The sequence below is a fragment of the Vigna unguiculata genome, chromosome 5 (genome assembly GCF_037176805.1).
Source record: "Vigna unguiculata cultivar grain cowpea cultivar isolate G323 ecotype 2 chromosome 5, ASM3717680v1, whole genome shotgun sequence".
NCBI lineage: Eukaryota > Viridiplantae > Streptophyta > Magnoliopsida > Fabales > Fabaceae > Vigna > Vigna unguiculata.
The window spans coordinates 6,697,825-6,708,991 of record NC_140796.1 but is presented as its reverse complement, the minus strand read 5'-3'; the positions used below and the strand labels follow the sequence as shown (position 1 = coordinate 6,708,991).

General features: G+C 33.8%; 2 protein-coding genes across 7 annotated transcripts; one reads left to right on the top strand and one right to left on the bottom strand.

The window, feature by feature from the left end:
- The first annotated feature begins 308 nt into the window (after nucleotides 1-308).
- On the top strand, nucleotides 309-4,863 carry LOC114183059 (F-box family protein). 5 transcript variants are annotated; one of them, XR_003604285.2, is made up of 7 exons: nucleotides 309-493; nucleotides 1,035-1,235; nucleotides 1,367-1,786; nucleotides 1,874-2,013; nucleotides 3,753-3,871; nucleotides 4,196-4,548; nucleotides 4,666-4,863. XR_003604285.2 is itself a non-coding variant. In XM_028069908.2 (6 exons), exons 2-6 carry the CDS (start codon nucleotides 1,100-1,102, stop codon nucleotides 4,479-4,481), a joined length of 1,101 nt encoding a protein of 366 aa, XP_027925709.1. In that variant the 5' UTR covers nucleotides 309-493; nucleotides 1,035-1,099; the 3' UTR covers nucleotides 4,482-4,863. The 5 variants fall into 5 exon arrangements, 4 of the variants coding, with proteins under 4 accessions (XP_027925709.1, XP_027925711.1, XP_027925710.1 ...); XM_028069908.2 differs by having other exon boundaries at nucleotides 4,196-4,863; XM_028069910.2 differs by having other exon boundaries at nucleotides 315-468; nucleotides 4,196-4,863.
- A 1,091-nt stretch (nucleotides 4,864-5,954) lies between these two features.
- On the bottom strand, nucleotides 5,955-11,167 carry PEX11C (peroxin 11c). 2 transcript variants are annotated; one of them, XM_028069912.2, is made up of 8 exons: nucleotides 10,913-11,167; nucleotides 7,923-8,129; nucleotides 7,477-7,551; nucleotides 7,239-7,313; nucleotides 7,054-7,134; nucleotides 6,880-6,954; nucleotides 6,597-6,770; nucleotides 5,955-6,287 (listed from the first exon to the last, which is right to left on the bottom strand). In XM_028069912.2, exons 2-8 carry the CDS (start codon nucleotides 8,112-8,114, stop codon nucleotides 6,252-6,254), a joined length of 708 nt encoding a protein of 235 aa, XP_027925713.1. In that variant the 5' UTR covers nucleotides 8,115-8,129; nucleotides 10,913-11,167; the 3' UTR covers nucleotides 5,955-6,251. The 2 variants fall into 2 exon arrangements, with proteins under 2 accessions (XP_027925713.1, XP_027925714.1); XM_028069913.2 differs by lacking the exon at nucleotides 10,913-11,167 and adding an exon at nucleotides 10,789-10,912.

Sequence of the window (11,167 nt, the reverse complement as noted above, 5' to 3'; positions counted from 1 at the left end):
AAACTCTTATACAATTTAAAAGAATTTATATACTAATTTAATTTCCGGTATATTTAAAAAAAATAAAGACACATATGGGTACATGTTTAAAACTAAGTTAACTGTAGCAGTTACAAATGAAACGGGGTAATTATTTGTATATGAAAATCAGTAAACACAATAATTGTATTGACAATAGAATTATATTATAAATTATTGTAAAAAACATATTTTATCCGATATGGTATTCGTACTCGTAGAATTTTGATTATTTTTTAATATACAAAACCAAACAAAACATAAACGAAACAGTTCTGAACCTGTTTTTTGTTTTTTTGGTATAAACCAATAGAGCAATAATGAAGGTTTGTGTTTGGTAAGGTTATTTGCCGTTCCTCAGTACGTACCAACATCAAACTTACCTTTCTCTCTTTATCTGTTCAATTTTCTCGCCCATCCATTTCTAGGGTTTCGCTTCTGCAGCAACGGGTATGCCTTCTTACACACATCAAAGGTGATTTTTTTTTTTTTTTTTCATTTCCCTTCAACACACCCACCCTTTTGCCCTCTACCCTAAGTTTCCCCTGTATCTTCAGAAATTTCCATTCTTAGTTTCATTTCTGTTTACTCTATATTCAATTTTATTTTCGAAATTTCCTCCTTGTTGAGTTGATTGCGAAAGATTTAACCCAAAAGGTCTGAATTTCATAGCCCATTACTCAATCGGGTTTCATTTTTTTATTATCTTTTGGTTTTGTGCTGGTTTGGTAACGTTTTTCACCCTTCACGTGCAATCTATTCAATCATTTCCTGTTTGTGTCATTGTTTGATTAGCCTGTGGGGTGGAGGAGTTCTGTATCCCATTGTTATGCTATAACTATGAGAAAATGAAGGGGTGGAAATTTCCGAATTTTTGAGATATGGGTATATTTATTTCAAATTTGGTTTTAAGCATTCATGAAAAGGAAGCAATTTGTCCATAAAAAGGTTGTAAAACAAGACCATACTTTTTGTTTTAAGTATCTTTGTTTTTCACTTTAAAGTGGGTGTTACAGCTGACTTTATTAGGCAATTCAATCCGTCTTGAGAAGATTCGTAGTTTTTTTTGTTCATCATCACAATGTCCACAATGGAATATCATGAAGATTTTATCAGCTATCTTGATTCTGATACGTCTCTTAAGATACTTATGTGCCTGGATGATCCTGCTGATCTTGTTCGTGTGACCTGTGTCTCCCGATCTTGGAGACAATCTGGTGAGTTACACTAGTTCAAAGTATGCTTTTGTTTCTCAACTGATGCATCAGTTTCATGAAAATTCAGTTCTAGTTCCTTGTTGCCTTGAATTTTACGTTTCAAATTTGATCAACACTATTTTGGTTTGCAGTGATTGCAAATGGTCTTTGCAAGCAGCTGTGCTTGAGAATGTTTCCTCAATTATCTAGAGTTGCTTTTGTTGTTGAACTCAATCAACATGGAGGGAAGGAAAATGCAGAGGTTGGATCTAGTAATTCTATGGAATGGCTAGTGCTACAGAGAGAACATAGAGTTTTTTCTTATTTAGGTAAAGCTCTCATGTCATCTGTTGCAATGAATTGCATTGCTAAGACAATTGGTGCTTCTAGCACTGATAACTTTCCTCAGGAGAGCATTGATAATACACTTGAGCCAAGAGATGTCATTGGTGGTAGATATTCCTACTGGTCAAGTAACGGACAAAGTAATCCCAATGTGCCCGAGACATTAACATACGAGTTGGTCTCTCAAATTTGTCTTATTACAGAAATCAATATCCAGCCTTTTCAAGGTGCTCTTTGAAATATTCACAGATGATGGCTTGACCCATTTATGCTATACTTTCATCTTTTTGCTAACAATATCATGCCTTTTCTAGCTTACTTTCAGCTGGGGTCACCAATATACTCCGCAAGCTCTGTTCGGTTTAAAATGGGTCATCCTAAAGCCTCTTTAGATGCTGTAGATGATGAATTGTTTGTGTGGACCTATACTTCACCGGAGTTTCCAATGTCTCAGGTATTTAACTTACATCTTATCTAGTTTGTCAACTTGTTTTTCCAATGAATAATATCTATTTCATTGATTGCCCAATGGTTGATGTGAAAAAGTAGATCCTTTCCTGTTAAAGGATGCCTTATCCTTCTGCAGGTTTGTACTCAAAGTTTGTCCCAAATTGTAATAACCCCCTTCTATAACCAGTGAACTCCCTAGTGTTATAATTGTGATGCTTTTGATTGAACTGAACAGAATATTGAAAAAAAGTCTTAATGCAACTTAGGCTTCTTTTTTAGCATTGGATAAGAAAGACCTGGTTTTATGAATCAATCGTCATCATTATCATCTGGCTTATTAGGTGTTTAGTACAGCCACAATTATATTGTCAAATTTATTCAAGCTCCCTTATGTTTAGACAACATATACTCTCTGCATGATATATATTAATAAGAAATCACTGCATAAGGAAATGATTTCTTTGGTTACTTAATTTACATTCCACTGTTAAAAATGATTTGAATTATCCAACATCTATTGGACAAACCAGGTCCATATCGCAGATCTACATCTAATTCAAATCTCTTTAAGTTCTGTTTAAGAGTGTCGCTTGTGTCATCGTCAGAAGGCTTCATAACTCTTCCTCTCCTTTACCACATTATATGATGTAATAAGAAGTCGCCTCATAAGTAATATTTGCTTGTCTCCCAGTTCCCTTTCTACTGTTGAAAATAACGTGAATCACACCCTTGGTCTATTGGACCAAACCATGCCCTTGTGGCTCATATCCGCATTGGAAAAGCAATCAGATGGCCTGACCCCAAATTTCTCTTATGCTCTAGTTGGCTAAAATGATTGAAGTAAATAAATAATTAGGCATGCCACATTCATTCAGTCAAGAGTACATTAAATCTTACTGTTGGCAATAGATGGTAAATTGGTGGTTATTTTTTATCAAATTAAAACATATTATATCAAATTATTGGGAGGTAGATATGCTAGTAAGGGAATCTTCTGATTGGGCCTTTTAACTAATGGTTACTTCACTTCTCATTGTCATTAGAATCCTAGGTTTCAGAAGGAGCCTATTATTCAAATTCCAGCATGACCTGTCATTTGATATTCTCCTTTTATTCAAATGGTTACTTCCCTAGTGACACTATGCTACAAATAAGTTCCGTTAGCCATAACATTGAAAATCGTAGTTATCCATCATGTTGACAGATATGGAGGGGTCAATTCCCCAACTGCATACAAGTTAAATAATTTATATAACATATATATAAAAACTAACTAAAAAAAGTTTCACATTTCATAAATCATAATGAATTATCAGAAGTCACATTCTTACGCAATAAGAAAGAATATTTGGCTGACATAAAGTGGGAAACTACACCAATCCTATATTGAAATGCTTTAGTTGGGAAGATCCAATGTCCCTTCAGGCTTTTGTCAGTTCATAATGTGTTATGCATGTGATGAGGAGAATGAATTATATCAAGTTTGATTTATTTATTAGATTGTTGACGCACTTCCATGACTTTGATTCTGGGTCTATGCATTATTCAATGTAAATATTACAAATTTGAAAATAAAAGTTGTTGGAGAATGGGAACATCTATTTCCCTAAAAAATAGAATAACCCGGATTGTCGTTGCTGAGTGAAATACTAAAGAAAACTGCATGACTAAAATTATTAGCATCATGATTCGGTTTGTGTATCCCTTTACATAAATCTTAGAGAGAAAAATCCTTGTGAACAGGAAAACGAACTACAGAAGTTCAAGCTTCCAGAACCTGTGCTTTGTATTGGGGGTATCTTGCAGATTGAGCTTTTGGGAAGAGTACAGAGACAAGAAATGGATGGTTTGTTATACATTTGGTGCGTTCTGTTCTTCCATTTGGTCTCTACTTGTCAAACTTGTTTTGTTGTTGAGGATTTATGAAACTTAATTAGTGGCAGAGCTGATTCAGTATCTTAAACAATGTCTAATAAGCCTTATGCAGTGCTAGGTTTTAATGTCGTTGCTGTCTTTAAAAATGTGACACATCACGAATTAGTGAATATTGGCCAAAAATGTTTGCGACAATTTATGACATAGTTGTTATGCTGGCACTTTCATTTGAAAAGAATTCCTAATGTAGCATACAAGTCATATCACATATTGTTTTTGTTCAGTTCCTTACTTGAAAATTGTGATTGCAGTGTTTCCCATGTTCAAGTTCTGGGAGGCTCATTGTCACCACCGTTCAATGTGGAAATTCTTGAGCCCTCTGGAATGTTTGTGTTGAAGAGGGACCAGCTGGCTAACCATCAACCTGTATTGACATCTGGAAATGAATCTGAAGATGCTTCCGAGGAGCCAAGAATAATGAGAGATATCCAACGAATTGTGACTATATTGCGTGCACAAGGAGTAGGAGTCTTGGAAGATGAGTGGGATGATGAAGAATATGATATTGATGATTTTGATCCAGAATTTGCCCTTTGATCTTTGCTTGCTTTTATGATCCCCTCCCAAATAAAGAAAAGGGAAAAAAAAATTATAATCTCCCCAGGCAAGGAGTGATTACATTCCAACTAGTTTTCCTTTTTTTTTTTTTAATGTTTACCCTTCAAAAACTCTGGTCTTTCTCTGGTTTGCTACTGATACTAAGAATTTATTCCTCTTGTAGATATGGTGTTGAACAAATATTGCGCCTTTTTTGTCTGAGGTTTAACATGATGCTTGAAACTTGAGCTCTCTCACAAGTCGTAAACTTGTATCATCTACCCAATTATGGGGTTTTAGCATCTGATGCTACGTGCTGACAACATCATTTGTCACAAACTAAGCATGATAAGTTAATCGACTTCGTTCCTAATTTATTGTACTAACCTTTTGTTGTGTTTCGAATTACGTGCTCGTGGAAGAAAAAAATGAATGCACTTTGAGCAAATCTTTGGCTTTGGCTGAAAATAACCTCAACTGGGAAGGAACTTCAGTGATGTTATTTTATTACATGTATTGTCTATGTAAAAAATTTCCAAATATTTTAGAGAATATTAATATTAGTTTGCCTTGCGGAATGATAATATGACAATAGAATAGAAAAATTGAAAGGGTGTATTTATATATTTGTTCTTGGAATTTCAAAATCTTTTTCTTAATTGCACGAAGATATAATACTTGTATTCTATGACTACTGATTTTATAACTATTTGATGAATAGAACTATAAAAAAGACTTTAAATATGTATCTTTAAATGCATATTTAATTTGATATTTGCAAAACTTTTGGCATTATCTTCTAAATGCTTTTGAAAATAATCAACTTATTTTGTTTTCCTTGTCAACAAATATCTCCTTAAGGAATTATAGTCGAAGCTTTTCGTATCTTCATCAAATTTAATAATTATTGTCGTACTTTATAATATTTATAATATCACTAAATTATTTTAGTAATATTTAAGTTATAAATTCACTAAAATGTTTATTTTTGATGAAACAAAACCCACTAATTTGATTATTAGATAAATTATATTTATTTAAAAGATCGAGTCCTCGTCCATATGTGACTTCATAAATTCAATAATAACTAGTATAAAGTTAATCGTAATTAACTTACTAATCATTCAATGATGTTGATGATTGACAACATTCCTTAAGTTCTAATAATTCATGGTAATTTAGAAATGTAATATATAAAATTAATAATTTTACGTCAATAAACAGTTGACAAATTCCTTGTTGAACTAGTTAATTCGTTCAATACGATTTAATTTTCAAAACTATCTCTTGCCAATCTGAAAAATTTGAAGTTCGTTTCAATATATTTTCTGGAATCCTATTGATCTAATCCAATTCAAAACTGTCTTCACTCCAAACTCATTTCCTCATGACAATGGAACAGACTATTCATTCATTTGTTCAATACACAAAACAAAACCACAATTATCCTTTATAAAAACATCAAATGAGTCCTTTATAGAGAAAATCAACGCATTCATTTTGTCCCTCAAAGATCAATTTGAACCGTTTTGACAACACAATAAGGCATTGAGGGGAAAGGGTGAACTAATTTGATGTTGGATGTCTTAAATTTATGTATGTAAATTATGAATATTGTTGCATAGATAACCCTACATAGCAGTTTTTGGGAGCAACTGCGACTATGATGAAAATTGGTCAATGATCACACCGACCAACATTTTCTGACCAATTCATATAATTATTTGACAACAGTGAGACCTCATGAAAACCATTCTATTCTTCCACACTTCACGAGGTTTTGGATTTGGCCGGAGCAGGAAGCAGCTGCATAGCACAAACCAGAAATTCTTGTCAGTAAAACTGGCACTCTAAAGAATGTAAAGAAACCATAACCTTAAAGATCAAGAGAGACAACTATCTACAAAACTTAATTTGAAACATTGCCAACGAGGTTACTACTGTTTTTGAGAAAAAATTGTCAAGAGCTCATTTTGTCTGCATTTTTCTGTTTCTTGGTCAATAGTTGCAAAAGGGTATGTATGTTTGTGCACACAGAAAGGTCACGGATACAAAATTTTAGGGATAGAAAATAAAAGCACAAACGAAGCATACTACAAGTTTACAAGCATGTACCTGATAGCAAGATATTAGAGATGATACAAATCCGAATGCACCAGTGACACGTGGATTAACTGTCTTAGGTGCCAGTTGAAGCAGTCCAGCTGCTACCACTATATCAATTCCTGCTTTGATGAGTGATAAAGTCCTCTCATTTGACTGTTTTACTTTGCCACGGTATTGCGCATCCTGCAGACATAAGTAATGGAATAAACAGAAAAGTAATGCAATCACAGTCCAAAAGTAAAACAAAAAAACAGAAGTCTGAAGAATTTGGACACATGCATGGACAACATACATCAGATTTATTCTTGTTCTTGAGTTCTTTCTCTAACTTCTTCATTGATGCAGAGAGTCTCCCAAGCTCCCCGAGCTGATCAAAGTAAAACATATTACAAGGGTAAACAGTGAGGGAACTTGAGGGCATAAATGCACAAATGTTAAAATCAGTGAAGGTAGGTAAGCCACAAACCTCAACCAAGGTGGTGCACACCGAGGAACCCAGCCAACAGAAAAGAGATATCCGGCCAATTAATTCGGTGCGTTCTTTATTCTGTAGTTGGACAGAAAAACTCTTAACACACTGCTAGATGATTTCTATATGATAGTAGAAACAAACATGATGCTAAACAAAACATATATTTTATAATTTCCAACCTGGTAGATTCCTGTTCTGCCAAGCCACACAATTTGATCAAGAAACAAGAAAGTAGAGAGAAGAGCATTCTTGGACTGAAACATAAAACAAAAGATGAAAGAAAATGGTTGGGAAGAGAAACTTCATTATAGGTAGCCAACTAAGTTTCCTGATGGAGATTAGTCATAAGCAAAATAAGTAAAATATAGAAACACGAAAAGGATGATAAAAGGTTAAATGTTCTTGCAGTGCCCATACCTTTCCCAACAGAATTAGGGGCAAGGGAGTGCCCTGTGGCGTTGGACTTATCAAAGCATGTAGGTCATTGACAAACTGCGAATTAAAGAGTGAAGTATAAGAGTGATGGTCATTGCATGAACTCAATAGTTTGTAACACCTAATTTTTTGCCAAAACGACTGCTTGAATTTTATAACTGGCTAGTACTTTGAAAAATTAACAGTATTTGACTGTCTTTGATTTATCCTTTTTTCCTATCATGGCCATGGAACCTAAAACAAAAAGAGAAAATTATGCATACAACAGATTTCTAGTCTTTTCTGAGCGCAAACCAATCTAAGGAATATCATTAATATACAGAAACTCCCTAAGTGACAAACAGAAAATATGAAATAACTTCCTATACCGAAGTTATGATCAGATGAAAAAGAATGTTTCAAAACTCAGAAAATGAAAATAACCTAACCTTGAAAAGACGGAAGACCTTTCGTGCCAGGCTGGTTGATTTGTCAACATTCTGAGCAGTACCAGGTTCCCCGTTACTAACAAATTTGGAACCATACTGAATTGCCCTGCATATCTTGTCCCTTGTTTCAGCCTTGCTCAAATATAAAACAAGAAGACCAAGTTCAGCCCTTGTTGCATCCAACGTACTCATCTTCTTTACTAATTGCTGTTATATAACAAATGACACAGTTCATGTCAACTAAATTAGAAACAGGAGTAGGTAATGTAAAGTGCGATATTCTCATATTAAATAGGGAGGGTGATGGTGTTTAGAGCTCTCACTTGATATAGCAATTTTTTGTGTAGAGTTTTTTTCTTCTTTTTTTTTTATAAAAAAAAAGGTGTCAGATTAAGTTGTTAAACATGTCAACTCATAAACTAAACGGTACTAATATTAAAACAGTAAGAACTAAGTTATCATCAAAATTTTTAAATGTGAAAATAATTCTGAGAATTACAATTTGGCACCTCCACAAATACTTCATGAAGATCACAAAAGCACGATAATCAATTAGCAGGAATAATTAGTAGACCTTCCAATCATCTAAGTGGCATCATTCATGTGATAATGTGTAGTTTGAGTTTCTATAATGCATGTGCATTTGAAGACCCATACTTCTTGCAAACATGAAATCCAACAGTAACACCATTTGTATTTAAAAATTGAAGAACACAAGCAAACACAATCTCATCAAATTTCAATTTACTACTAAGGTCATTTTTCTTCTCATTTTCATTTATTCTCTCAACCTTCATGCAAGGAACTAAACAATAGTATTCTGTTCTGAGAATGTTAAACAATAGTATCGTATAACCTGTAAAGTTCCAATTTTAACTTATTGGGGCATAAAATCTTCAACTACAGTAGCTTCAAAGCTCAAGTAGTAGGTAAACTATGGGGCCAAAATCATGTAGTAGGTTCTACATTTTTATTACCCACCTCACAAACACCAAGTAACATCCCCTCAATTCTGTAAAAATTTACTCTATCAGATCAAATCAGGATCTGTTAATTCAGTTGGGAAGCTAGAAAATATTCCTTTATACAAAAATCATCATGACAAAAATCTAAATTGAGAATGAAAATTTATATATACACATTCTGAAAACAAAGTAGCCAAGCTTTATAGTTTTCATAAAGAATACTAAAACACAAATATTTTAATCTCCATCCTACCAAATTCCTAGTTGTTCCTTGCTTGAATTTTCCTCAATTTCTTCAAACCGCAAATCCATTCTCACAAGTACTTGTTAGAGCATAGTTTTCAGAATCTTACAATTCACTATTTGAGTCTTATGATTTGATACATTTTGGTTGTCTACCTATTCGTACCACAAGAAGAATCTTAAATACTTTGTATATTATGATACATAATGAACCTATGTAATTCGTATCAACATTCAATTCAATGTTCTGTATGTTTTCACCTTTTTGCCAATTATCATGAAAAGAAAACGAGCTCAAATGTGTAAATGAAAAAGAATTTTAAAGAACACTTGTGAACATATCCTATTTGATTATTTCACCTTTCTTTTTCACCCAATCATTCAATGCATGTAGTCCATTTAACTATTTAATTGTTTTCTAGCCATTCTTCTAAACTAAAGACTTCTTAAGCTTAGACATAGCTAATAGTATTGTTTTGTACAACTTCTACTTAAGTTGTTTTATCTATTTCTAGCTTACATTATGTGCATTGAATATTATATATCATCTATATATATTTGAAGTAATTTTTCATTTTACCTGAATTTGGTGATACAATAAATAGTTGGCGATTCACGACAGCAATCTCAATTCAATAACCTTTTCAAAGCACTCAAGCAGCCACTAATTGACCATCTAACCCTCCTCAACAACAAAAGTGTTTTTGCCACTAAGTGGCATCAGCTACATGGATCAAATAATGTAATTGTGTTCTGTCATAATCAAGAAGGCAACTCCTAAACTGTCACCCTTGGAAATATATAGAGTAAGTGACAACATGATAATTGATGAGGCTGGCTCAGCAGAAAAGAATAAAATTCCATACTTATTGTATTAGTGCTTCCAAATGTGACTACTTTAGATCACATCTTGCAAGGTTTTAGAGGTATTCTTGAAACTCCATGGTAGGTAAATTTACACATTTTTCTTATATAGAATCACTAAACCATTATTTTCTATGAATCTGTTTTTCTTCACCATACCAACAAATATGACGAATAAATTAGCAGAACTGCACGAATACCTCTAATTCTAGCTAGCTTCAATAGAATAGGGTTTCAAAAGAATCTATTCAAGTTCAAAGCCAAGAGAAGAGAGGGTTTATTTGCGAGAATAAACAAAAACCAAGACAAACTTCTGTATATTGACCCGGTCTCCAGGGTACTTAGCACTTAGAATTCACCCAAAAGAACAACCCTCCGGTTTATCTAGGTCAAAATATTGAAAGCAACAACATCCAAGTTTCTCCAATAACATCAGACTACAACAAAATCACATTGAATCCATTAACCAGGATTAAGATTCATATTGCTAAAACAAAAAGGTTTAACTCAATTACGCCATGTTTGGCACATGATATAGTATAAAGGGAGAAAGAGAATCAATCCATCTAAACTACCCCAAAGTACAGTTACATCAATCCCTTTCCTATGTCGTAACAACAACCACATCATCAAATCTTCGATTTCCCTCATCGTTTCTATCATTTTCCAAAGCAACCAAGCATACTACAAACAACACAACAATAATAATAGCCAACCCATCAAGTCAATCATACGACCGTATCAAATCGATACCCCCTTTAAGTTGACCCAAAATCAAAAGGCGCAACCCCCACCTTTAAAGATTGCAACTTTAGTATCTCAAGTTACAAGGTCAAAGGATCAAACAACCGGGGCACGCGAATTCCCAACACTAATTAAACGAATAAAAGAAAAACAATAGTGTGAGAGAGAGAATACCAAAACAAGGTTGTTTGGGGAAGGGAATTGTGCTGGAGAATCCGAATTGAGAGACGAAGCTTTTTGGTTTGGGCCTGTACTATGTTAGATAGAGTTGTGATAAGGGCTTGTTTGGTCCTCTCTTTTCGGAGCAACGCAACAAATGGAAATGTTGTGCTCTATTGGCTGGAACAATCTTGCACCGTTCGATGATTCCGATGTCAACGTGCCACGCGTTGAAAGTTCTTAACTCCGTTTGATTGGGCTTGGATTGGA